This window comes from Alligator sinensis, unplaced genomic scaffold, assembly GCF_000455745.1.
Source record: "Alligator sinensis unplaced genomic scaffold, ASM45574v1 scaffold103_2, whole genome shotgun sequence".
NCBI classification, from domain to species: Eukaryota; Metazoa; Chordata; order Crocodylia; family Alligatoridae; genus Alligator; species Alligator sinensis.
Genome location: NW_005842166.1, coordinates 1523043 through 1535258, shown reverse-complemented (window position 1 = coordinate 1535258; position 12216 = coordinate 1523043). Strand labels below are relative to the sequence as shown.

Genomic DNA, 12216 nt, shown 5'->3' with positions numbered 1-12216 from the left:
CCTTTGCACAGCTGGGCACCCCAGTGCCCAGCCCTTTCTAGAATATGGATGCATGGAACAGGGGCTGCTGTCATACTAATATTACTTAATGGCCCAGGAACAATTAAACAGGTACATTCCATGCCCAGCATTGCCAACAGGGCCAGGCTCCAACACTACCTCCCCATGGGTCATCAAGTGTGCAGTCTGAGCCCAGCACTCAGCCGCTGTTTTTGATGTCTTGCCATTTGCAGCATTTGCTTCCCCCGTGGCATCTCATGGGTTACAGCCTCCCCCATGGACACAGATACAAACCGGCCTGCACATGGGCCCTCTGGCTCAGTGACATATGCAGCAATCTCCCATATCTAATAAACTACTGAGTATGCTCCCACACTGGACTGCCAGTGCTTTTCTGCTCCACAGATGTAATATATGTGCTAGGACAGGGGCACCGTTCCTTTCTCCCTCTGCAGATATCGATGAATGTGAGGATAACCCAGACATCTGTGATGGGGGCCAGTGCACCAACATCCCTGGGGAATACCGCTGTCTCTGCTTCGATGGCTTCATGGCTTCATTAGACATGAAAACATGTATTGGTGAGAATGACCCTCCCTCATGTCCATGGGCAGGCTCCATCACTGAACTGTAGTGCCAAGCCAGTGTCTGGTGGAGAGAGAAACTGCAACCCAGACCTGGGGCACTGACATTTGGGCAGGAGCAGAGTACTAAACTGTTCTTTTTATGCAGATGTGAATGAGTGCGACCTCAATCCCAACATCTGCCTTCATGGGGAATGTGAAAACACCAAGGGCTCCTTCATCTGCCACTGCCAGCTTGGCTACTTCGTCAAGAAGGGAACCACTGGTTGCACAGGTAGTATCTGGGAATGGCCAGCATATGGCAGTCAGTGAGGGTCCAAACTAAAGTCGTGAGACAAGGGATCAAGAGCAGGAGGGTCAGGAAATGGAGATCTGTGAGGGACCAAGATGTGAGTAGTCACCAAGATAGAGTCACAAGTCAGAGGGGTTAGCAGGAAGCTGGCATTCAGACTGAAGTCACTAGCCAGGGCATCTGAAGAAAGCAGCTGAAGCTGTAAGGAACAAGGACATGGCAATTGCTGAACTAAAGCTACAAGGCAGGGGACAGTTTTCAGAAGACAGGGTTCTGAACTGAAGTGAAGAGGGAAGGGGCCAACAGTCAGGGACCAGGAACTAGGAGCTAGACGTGGATTCAAGCAAGGCTTAGGAGCTAGGAGCCACACAAAGAGGCATCTCTCCTGTTGAGTAGCCTAAGGAATACTAAGAGGTCATCTGCTTATATCCAAGCAGATACGCCTGTAGGTATCTGGAGTCAGCTGGGCAGTCAGGCCCATTATGGTAATCAAAGCCAGCTTGGGCATTAGAGCCTGCCTGCTGCCATGGCTCCTGGCACCCCAGTCCATCCCAAAGGGTCCCAGAGACTTACTTCTCAGTCGGCCTTGTCTATCCCTGTAAGCACCCTGGAGATCAATCTTGTGTGAGCATAGACACTTCCTAAGGGACTCAAAGAAGCAAACTCCTAGTTCAGCTTGGTCCATACCTGTGAACTCAAGAGTCCAGTGTTCAGGCTGATACCAGCCCATAGGCTTCCCCTCCCTTCTCAAGGAAACCTGGATGTGTCAGGACTGACACTCTTCCTTTATGCAGATATCGATGAGTGTGAAATTGGAGCTCACAACTGTGACATGCATGCCTCATGCATCAATGTACCTGGGAGCTTCAAGTGCAAGTGCCGCACAGGCTGGCTTGGAGATGGTCTGAAATGCAATGGTAAGTTCCAGCCAAGGAGGGGAGGGGACTTCCATATTCCCTAGCCATTTGCACTTGGGGGTTCTAGGGGCTTATACATGCACTTACAGTTTTCCAGGTGCATGTATGTTCACACATACAGCATATGCATGCCTGCACGTGTACATCAGTGTTTCATGGGTCATACAGGTGTCCATGTACTGTAGCATCTTCCTAGATGTTTGCACTTACCAGTAAGGAATGTATTACCAGGAATTATGATGCACAGCCCAGGCTTTCCAAGGCCCAGACCATAACATGCAGTCAACCAGGCCAGTACTTAGACCCAGAGGCAAAGCTGCAAGTAGAAACTCTCTAATTGGGTTTCTTGCTCCCCCAGACTTGGATGAATGTGCCACTGAAGAACACAAGTGCAACCTGAATGCCAACTGTGTGAACACACCAGGATCCTACCGCTGTGCATGCCGAGAGGGCTTCAATGGGGATGGCTTTTCCTGCTCAGGTATGGAACACAGCCTCAGGTTTTGGAACAGCAAGAGCAAGGCCAGGATGCTCCATTCCAGGTCTGCCTCTCTCTTCTGCAGCTGTAGAAATTGTCTTACCATTGCCTGGCTAAGGCTGCCTTTGTCTGGTATCAGAGTTATGGAAAAGAGACTTCCTCTATCCAACCCATTCTCTAAGAGGCAAACAAAACTGTGATTGTCAGGTGTATTCCCTAAGACCAATCCAGCCTGCTGGTTACCTGTGAAATCCCTCATTTCAGCCCTCTTGATTACCTGTAGGGTGCTCTCATCTCAGCCTACTCAGTTAAACTTAGTATTCTCTCCATCCCAGCCTGCTCAGGTAGCCATGGGATCACACCATCCCTGTACTCTTGGTTATCTGTTGGGTCCTATCAAAATAGGCCTTCCACCCCAAGAGCATATCAAGAGGTTCTTCAAGACCTTCAAGACCTCCTGATACAATGTGTATGGAGATGTAGAATGTGATCTGGGACCAGGAGCCCTTTCAAAACATCATGTACCTGCATCAGATCCCTCTTGGAAAGTCATGAGAAAAAAACCAAGAGCCTCCATCCTTTTTCTGCAGGGCTGTCTCTCCCAGGTGCCCTTGATTCTGGGGAACAGGCATAAGCTAGAAAGTAGAGGTGCATGGGCATATTCTGGGGTGGGTGGGTGGGTGAGAGCTATGGCCTTTCCAACAATGCTGAATGCTTCTCATACTGAAATCCTCTCCCAGATGTGGATGAATGTGCAGACAATGTGAACCTGTGTGAGAACGGGCAATGCCTGAATGCGCCAGGAGGCTACCGCTGTGAATGTGAGATGGGCTTCAACCCTACAGAGGACAGCAAGGCTTGCCAAGGTAAGAGCTCAGAGTCTTGTAGCACAAGGCTCCTTCTGCCATCCCCTAGGAGATCCAGGGCCTCCACACAAAGCTGCTACCTGGAGCTGGGCGCTAATCCTCTGGTGCCAAGGGAGAGGTGTAAGGCTCTAGAGTTGTCACATTCACTGGCTCAGAGGGGAGCTTGAGTTTGATACCATGGTATGTAGAAGATCAAGGGAGTCTCTTCAAAAAGTACCAGGGCCAGAACACATGGGCTGACATTTTCCTCACCTCACAGCCCCTCTCACCCATCACTCACGACAATGGGAGCTCTGCAGCAGGTTTCAGCCAGCCATTTTCCTCTGCACCCCTGTTTGTCTGCTTCAGATTAGCAATTTCCAGGTGAGCCTGTGACTCCTGCAGACCCCAGGGGTCCTAAGACAGGAGCCAGGCCATTGTGTGATGAGAGGATGAACTCTCCATAGTTCTCAGAAAAAGGTGCCATCTGAAAACTGCTGAGCTAAGCCCCTGCTTCCATATCCAGCATCAGCAAGTGAAGGAGATGGTCATGTAGTGTATGGGGTGCATGCACACTAGACCCAGAATTGTTCTGAGCCCTCTCTTTCTTTTACAGACATTGATGAATGCACCTTCCAGAACATTTGTGTCTTTGGGACCTGCCAAAACCTTCCAGGGATGTTCCGCTGTGCCTGCGATGATGGCTACGAGCTAGATAGGAGTGGAGGCAACTGCACAGGTAGCTGGGGTTCCCAGAGGATAAGGTGGGAAACTGCTGTGGAGGAACCCATTTGCAGCTAGTGCCAAGAGTCACCTGCAGTGGTGAGGCTGGCCCTAGGTTGACCAGGGAAAGGCTCTGACAGCTGGAGCTAAGAGTTGTTAAGGATGCATAGTTTGAGTTGGCAGGGCTTTGTCTGAATGGCTCTGTGAGACTGACAAACTTCAGACAGCTGGCGGTAATCCAGATGTGTGGGACTGAGTGTGGCGTCTGAGCCCTAGAGGCATCAGGAGAAGGCCAAAACTTTCTCTGGAAGGGCAGTTTCCCATCATATGAGAGTCCTTAGAGTGTCCCCCCATCATGTGGGTATGTGGAGAGGCAGTCCATGTATGTACACAGCTTCAGGACATAGCTGAGTTTTCCACAGTGACCAGTGACTGCTCCTGATTACAAGTCTTCCCTCTCCCTTCAGATATCAATGAGTGTGCAGACCCTGTGAACTGCATCAATGGTCTGTGTGTCAACACCCCAGGCAGCTACTTGTGCAACTGCCCCCAGGACTTTGAGTTGAACCCTACTGGTGTAGGATGCGTGGGTGAGTGCAACCCTGTCCATACTCCTTAGTCCCTACTCCAAGTCCAAGCCAGCTGTTCCAGACCCAAGCAGCACTGGTGCTGGCCATTGCCACATTTAGGGATCAACAGTACAGGAAGTCACCAGCTCTGGAAAAACTGTCTCTCTAGCCCCAGGCTCTTCATGGTTGATTCATAACCTGGAATCAAGGATGTTAGAGGGGAGGAGGTAGGGAAGGATATGAATTGCAGACGGTTACTAGCCTGTCTAATGTAACTAGAAATAGGTTAAGTCTCTGGAAAAGCACTTAGTCCTGTTTTACATTGTCTTCCATCAGAGCTAATGGCAATTTCACAGATTAACACTAACTGTGAAAAGGCCTGTTTTTATTATCATCTGGTTATCTTCTATGAGCCCCACAACCCTCTCTTAACAGCCTCGTTTCCGAGTGCCCTGGCATGTGACACATGCTCCATCATGGAAGCAGGGTTTGTTAGTTAAATTAGGCGTCCTGTGCTGGCAAGACCGCTGACTGCAGCAAAACAGGAGCATTGCACGGGAAGAAATCAGCCCAGCTGTTTGCATGTGCCCCACTAACTGTAATAAAAAATAGCAGGTGACCACTTCAGCACTGTGGAGACCGAATGCTACAGATCCCTTCTGTGCTCAGAGAGGACAGTTCCTGTGCTTGCAAGAGGCTTCCCATGTTGTCTCCCAAATCTTCTGAAACTTCTGGGTTCACTGACCACACTGGCTTCACTGACACAATAAATGGGTCTTTCCTCTTGCCCTCTAGGCCTGTGGCTGGCATTGGCTGTGCAGGGAGGGGTTTTGCTCCCACAGATCTGACTCTCTCTTTCTGTACAGACACCCGTGTTGGTAACTGCTTCCTGGACACTCAGGACCGAGGGGATGGTGGGATCTCCTGCAGTGCTGAAATCGGAGTTGGAGTCACTCGAGCCTCCTGCTGCTGCTCGCTGGGCCGTGCCTGGGGCAATCCCTGTGAGCTCTGCCCTCCTGCAAATACAAGTGAGTCGAGGAACTCTGGGGGATGAACCTCATGCACAGCTAGGGTTAGAGCTTCCGCCTGTTCCAAAAGGCAAGGCAGATTAGAGCTGCAAGACGGAAATGGGCTGCATTTCAGTGGGGTTCATCGGTCAGGGTGGCAGGCCCCATCAGGGCTCGTCATGCCAGCTCAGGATAGAACAGGCTCTGCCATATGGTTACAGGAGGGTGTGACAGACCAAGCAGAGGTGTATCATTTCAGATCCATGTGGGGTGGGCTGTGCTAGGGGGCTGGGTGAGGTGTGACCAAATATACTAAGGCACGATGTACCTGATCAGTACAAGCTGGGCTGAGCCCTGGGGTAGGTTGTAGCAGGCTGGGCTGGAATGTGTTGTTATGGGTCTAGGTAAGATTGGCCATACTAGGGCTTGGGTGGTGTGTGGCAGTCTATGCTAGGACACAGCATATCTAGGTTGAATGAGCAGGCTGAAGTGCAGTGTAACAGACTTGGCTCAGATGCATCATTCTAACTCCAGGTGCATTGGCTGGGGGCAGAGGTGTGATAAGGTGCTCTGAGTGTGATTGATTGGGTCAGGCAGCTCCACCTGCCTCCCCACATTAACACGCAGGGCCTCTCTCTGTCCTGGGTTCTCACTGGTTTCTCCTTCTGGCCCTGCTCCATGGTGAGCCTCTCAACCTTACCTAACTCTCTTTCTCCAGCGGAGTACAAAACCCTGTGTCCTGGAGGAGAAGGCTTCAGGCCCAACCCCATCACTGTCATCCTGGAGGGTAAGCAGAATTGGCTCATCTGCAGAAGCCCAGCTGCCCTAAGGCTGTGGAGTCACACCAGCAAGAGGTGTTGCCTGCCCCAATATCCCAAGCCAAGGCCTGTTGTCAGTCCTGTGGCCTGAATTCACTGGACCTTCTGTGCCACGTAGCATGTAACAGGCCTGGTGTCTCTGAGCCTTTGCTGTGCAGACCCCAGCTTGTACGTATTCTGGCTCCATGGAAGTCCAGGGCAGCAAGTTTCATGTGATGTCTCCCTGCCCCTGTGGGATGAGAGTGCTTCCTTGCCATTCTCTGTTGACAGATATCGATGAGTGCCAGGAACTGCCAGGTCTGTGCCAGGGAGGCAACTGTGTGAACACATTTGGCAGCTTCCAGTGTGAGTGTCCCCTTGGCTACTACCTAAATGAGGATACACGCATCTGCGAAGGTATTGCACTCTCATGCATGTGTGTATGTGTACGTGTGTGGCATGTGTACATGCTAGGGAGCATGCCTTCATGGCTGGCCTCACCCAGTTAGCACGTGGCTGGTTGTGTCTCAGGAGATCCACCTGTGTTCACTGCCCTTTTCTCCATTCCCTGTTCTTAATCCAGAGGCCTCAGGCCCAGTCCCAAACTCAACTGTGGATAGTCCCCCACTCTGTTCAGAAGGATAAGTAAGAAGTCACCTCCATCTGCAGAGCTCCACAGCTGACACAGCCTCAACCTAACAAAGTAGTGCTTATGTCTGAACTGGGTCCTCCCTGTTGGGTGGGATGGACCATGGCCCTTTCCCCAGTTCCCTGTCAGGGCTGAATCCCCACCCCTATGTCAGACCTCACTTACTGAATCTGCTTTAAGCCTCTGCCCATCCTGCCCCGCTGACCTGTGTCACACACTGTGCTTTACCTGCCCCTGCTCTGTCCCATCTGCCCCACTCCCCCTACCTTGTGCCTATCAGTTAAATCTCCAACATTACTGTTTTGGCAGATATTGATGAGTGTTCAGCCCACATTGGGATTTGTGGCCCTGGAACCTGCTACAACACCCTTGGCAACTACACCTGCGTCTGCCCCCCTGAGTACATGCAGGTCAATGGAGGAAACAATTGCATGGGTATGGCACTATCTGCATCTGGGAAAGATGTGGGGCTGGGGATGCCCCAGCTAAGCAGGGTCTCTGCCAGGCTGTACTTACAGCATTTCAGGCATTCTAGGTCAAACCAGAGAGCAGAGAGTGTGGTGAGAAAGTAGTGATAGCAGGGGTGTAGCAGGTTGGGACTCACTGATGACCCTGGGTGAGTCACTTTCCCACAGTGACCTGCTTGCAGCAGCAATAGTGGTAACTAGTTGGTTCTTGCAGGGAGCAGCAAGGGTCTGAGCAGGGCAATGCTTCTCACCATTCTGCCTTCCACTCCTGGGTTGCTTCTTACTGGAAAGCTGACCAGAGACACAAATCAGGGAATAGAGGAGAGTGTATTCAACTGGACATTCTTGGGACCAGTCACTCTATCCTTGTCACTGTGTTGAGTCTGTGACCACAAGTCTGTGACCACTGCCAGTCCCTTGACAAGCCCAAGGATTAGCGCCAGAGCTTTGTGGCAAGAATCTACTGCTGGTGGCATCCCTGCCTGTTGCACTGTGGAAGGGGGCCTGGTTTGGAGGTGGTGTAGGCTCTGTGCCCACCTCTGCAACTAGCTCACTGAGGGGACTTGGCTAGCCATGTTGGGTCTGGAAGTCAGTTTTCATCTCTGTAGAGCAGAGATGTCCATTCCATTCATGCAGCTATTGGCAGTGCCCAAGCCCTGGATTCAAGAGCTGACCAGGCCTAAATATTACTGTTGCTAAATGATGGTCTCAGTTCATTTTTCCAGGGTTTCCCATGGCTGTATCCCACGAAATTGGGCTAGGAAGCCTGTCTCCCAAACACCTTCTGTGGGTGAGATGCTTAGGGCACAAGCCAGCCACCCCCTGTGCTGTTGTTGAAGTGATCTCTGTGCTGTCTTTACAGACATGAGGAAGAGTGTGTGCTACCGCAACTACAATGACACCTGTGAGAATGAGCTCTCCTTCAACATGACCAAGAAGATGTGCTGCTGCTCCTACAACATTGGCAAGGCTTGGAACAAGCCCTGCGAGCCCTGTCCCACCCCTGCCAGCCGTAAGTCACCGCACTGTGTTCAGAGAGGGCCCTTGAAGGAGCTTGGCTCTGTGGCCACCCCTGACCATGGAGCACAGGATTATTTGGATCCCAACCGAGAGAAGAGCAGATAACAATAGCCCTGGCAGGAAATAAGTTACAGCACTGCATCCCATAGGAGGCTTCATGCAGCAGTGTGTGCTGCCTCTATTGGGAGCTAGGTGACTACATCATGGCTAGGAACTGATGGGTGACACTGAGAGCTGGAGATACTTGGACATCTCAGGCCCTTTGTCTGTGTACAGTGGGTCTGCAGTGAGTTCATGTATGGTGAATGAGTGGGTATTGTGGGTGTTAAGCATGTGCCTTGTGTACAGTTTGCAGTGTCTGTGCAACATGGGTGTGTGCATGTGTGCAGTATGTTTAGGGATGTGCCTGTGTGCACATGTACATGAGCACTGTTTGTTGCATGTGTGGCTGGGAGGAGGGTGTGCAGTGGCTGATGGGTATCTAACAGAATCAAGGAAAAATAGGGCTGGAAGAGAAATCAAGGGTCATCTAATCCAAACCCCTGTTCAAGGCAGGATCAGCCCTATCCAAACCATCCCATACAAGTGCTGGTCTGACCTGTTTCTAAAACTACACAATCAACCCTGTCATACAATCACAAGGCACATTGCCCCAAAACACCAAGAACTCCCTAACCTGGCACAGGTAAAGTAGGGGAACATGGCCATTGTCAGTGTCCCACCGCTGAAAGACAGTAAAAATATACTTGAGAAATCCAAAAAAGAAGACCATGCCCTCTGCTGCAGAGGAAGGCAAAACCCCCACAGTTCGTGCTGATCTGTCCACAGATTAATTTGCTTCCTGATTTCAAATGTGGTGACTAATCTGACCGTAAGCAGAGGAGCTAGGCTCTCTAACCAGGATCCTTTGGGTTGTACCCCCAGCAAGAATACGGGCATGCCCCAGACAAAATCCCCAGGCTTGGCTGCACCCAACACATCCCCTTGACTCAGCACCTGCAAACAGTAGGGTGCAGCCCCATGTAGAACTGTGTGTGCCACACAGCTGTCAGCCTGTCGACATGGGGGAGCTTTCAACCAAGCCCCGTCTTGCAGCTGACATCAGGCTGCATGACAGCTACCCTGCCGCATGTTCAGTTTAAGGCAGGATGGAAACTGGCCACAAAAATGTTACATATATTTGGTAGAATCTTGTGTGGCTGGTTTTCTGTTTTGCTGTTTTCCATTAATTGTCTGAATGTGTGACCGTTACAATTTATGGAGCAATTAACAGGGGCCTGAATTTTCTTTTATAACTAAGGTTGTTATGGAGCTCTGATGCCTTTTTTTTTTTTTTTTGCTGCTGAGCATGGTCCTCTCCAATATCTAGTTTCTTCAGGCTGCAGAGCTCTTCTTTTTCCTAGTGTTGAGCCCCAGCTCAAGTCTGGGATCGTGCCCGGTATGCAAAAGCCAATAAAGATACCAGGGGTGAAAGTATAAAGATTTATTGCTAGCAATACAAGGTGCAAGCGGAATAATTTCACGTAACAAGCACACAGAGTCTTAATTATGAGCATCTTTTATACAGGAGTATTGGACCTTCATAAGCATTCTTGTTTGCTAATTGGTTATAAGGGAGTGACGCAAGGAGTTCTTTACTGCGCATGTCTCTATACCTGTGTTTTAGCCATGTATCTCATTTCCATACATGTATGTTTCATTAGCATACTTTCTCCCCACCTAGGGGTGTGAATCTTAATATTTAAATCAGCTCTTTGCCCTACTCCACTAATTCTATTTTTGTTTTCAAGTCTCCTTTATCTAAGACTGTCTTCTCCTTATCATTGCAATTGAGCATTAGTTACAGAACAGAGACTTTTGCTTGGGCTATGTGTAGTGGTTTCTAGGTCAAACCTAACATTTTCCCCCTCTGGAGCATTTTTAATTATTTTTATTATAATTGCTCCACTCAATTTGTTTCAACACAAACCTAGTATTCTCAGCTTTCTTCGTTTGTAAAATCATTTGATTCACCTTAGGTCTGAAGATAGATAAGACGACAGGTGAACATTGTATACATAGGATATTTGATTGGTCTTGTTACAAAGGATTCTTCTACCTTGGTTCAATTTGAAGCAATTATTAGTACAATTAACTATTAGGAAACATTCAGAAGCATTAGCTGTTGCCTGAACCCGTACGGAAAACATGTCTCTATTCTTCTCTTTTACAATAGTCCCCCACTTATATATATTCTGATATGTACTTTTCTTCTCTACATTCTTCAGCATAGTATAATTTTGTAAAATTTTTAAAGGGGTTGGTACTGCGATTAAGCATGAGGTAAAAACCAGGTGAGCATTGATCCCTCCCGCTAAGCAGAAGTCCGTTCTATTTAAAATTTCCCGGGCCAGATAAATCCAGACATTTTCCTGAGGGTCAAATTTTTGTTGTAAAAGGGTTTCCCCTCCTATAAGTAGGAGTGGACAGATCAGGGTGCCCCACAATAAAACCTTGAACAATTTCATAATAAGGCTTATAAAACTTAATCAAAGATTGTCAAATTATTCAAAGTTCCTTTCTTTTGAATAGGAATTTCAAGTCTCTTATTGGCTCCACCTTCCACTGTTCTCTGTCTCCGGTCCCGGAGTCTGCAGGGATTCCTTCTTGTTCTGGTCCAGCCACCGGCTTTAGGCGACTGGAATGTATCCAAGTCTTGATTCCTTCGAGCTTTGCGGCCGTCGGGGTCGTTAGAAGTACCCTATATGGGCCTTTCCATCTGGCTCGAAGTGGTTCCTCGTTCCAATCTTTCACAAGGACGTAACTCCCAGGTAATAATCGATTTCCCAGGGCAGGATACTGGTCCTGTGTCTGCAGCACGTCCCGTACCTGCTGATGGATGGAAGACAAAACAGAAACCAAGGACCATACATATTCTCTAATCATTCCCTCTCCTAAAACATGTAACTGTTGTTCAGTACCCATGGGCAGACTCAGAGGGTAAGGCTTACCATACATTATTTCAAACGGGCTTAATCCCAATTTAGAATGTGGTGCGACCCTTACTCGTAACAGGGCCAAGGGTAGGGCCTCTGGCCATTTGAGTCGAGCTTCTTGGCAAATCTTTGCAAGGTGTCTTTTTAAGGTCTGATTCATACGTTCCACCTTTCCACTGGACTGAGGTCTCCAAGGGGTGTGTAAATGCCAGCTGATTCCCAGGAACTCAGAAACCTTCTGAGTAATTTGTGCAATGAAATGTGGGCCATTGTCTGACCCTATTCCTTTTGGAAGTCCGAGGCGAGGTATGATTTCTCGTAGGAGTGTCTTGACTACCTCCCGGGCCTGGGCAGTCCGACATGGGAAGCACTCAACCCAATTAGAGAAAGTGTCCACAAAGACAAGGAGATATTTTATCTCTTGTTGCCGGGGCAACTCAGTAAAATCCACCTGCTATTCTTCTCCTGGCCCATTGCCTATTCTCTGATGTCCTGAAGTTTTTCTTCTCCCTCCTTATGGGTTATTTCTCTGGCAGACCTCACATGTCTCTGATACCTCCTTGGCAGCCTCTCTTAATCCCACTCTAGTTACATAGTAACTGATCCATCTTACCAGGGCCCTGGGTCCGTAGTGGGTACCATGATGAGTGCTCTTTACTACCACATGAACCCAGGCAGCTGGGATGATAATGCGGCCATCCCTTGCTACCAGCCACCCGTGCTCCCCCTTCTTTGCTTGAAACTCTTTTATCAATTGTTTGTCTCTCAGATTTGGCCTTGAAGAATAAACAGCTTCCAATGTTTGCAGGCAGTCATGTACAAGATCTGGTGTGTCAGCCATAGATGGCAGCAGTGTTGCTGGATTTACAGTGCGAAAAATGGCCAATTTTTTT

At 49.2% G+C, this 12216-nt stretch overlaps 1 protein-coding gene across 1 annotated transcript in view; it reads left to right on the top strand.

Moving 5' to 3' along the window:
- FBN3 (fibrillin 3) overlaps positions 1-12216 on the top strand; it is a 271545-nt gene that overhangs the window by 212409 nt on the left and 46920 nt on the right. Inside the window, exons 30-41 of the mRNA XM_014520884.2 lie at positions 456-581; positions 733-858; positions 1671-1793; positions 2152-2274; positions 3012-3137; positions 3733-3855; positions 4307-4429; positions 5275-5436; positions 6134-6202; positions 6504-6629; positions 7171-7296; positions 8191-8340. Coding sequence (XP_014376370.1) covers positions 456-581; positions 733-858; positions 1671-1793; positions 2152-2274; positions 3012-3137; positions 3733-3855; positions 4307-4429; positions 5275-5436; positions 6134-6202; positions 6504-6629; positions 7171-7296; positions 8191-8340 — 1503 coding nt within the window. The remainder of the gene's footprint in view (positions 1-455; positions 582-732; positions 859-1670; positions 1794-2151; positions 2275-3011; positions 3138-3732; positions 3856-4306; positions 4430-5274; positions 5437-6133; positions 6203-6503; positions 6630-7170; positions 7297-8190; positions 8341-12216) is intronic.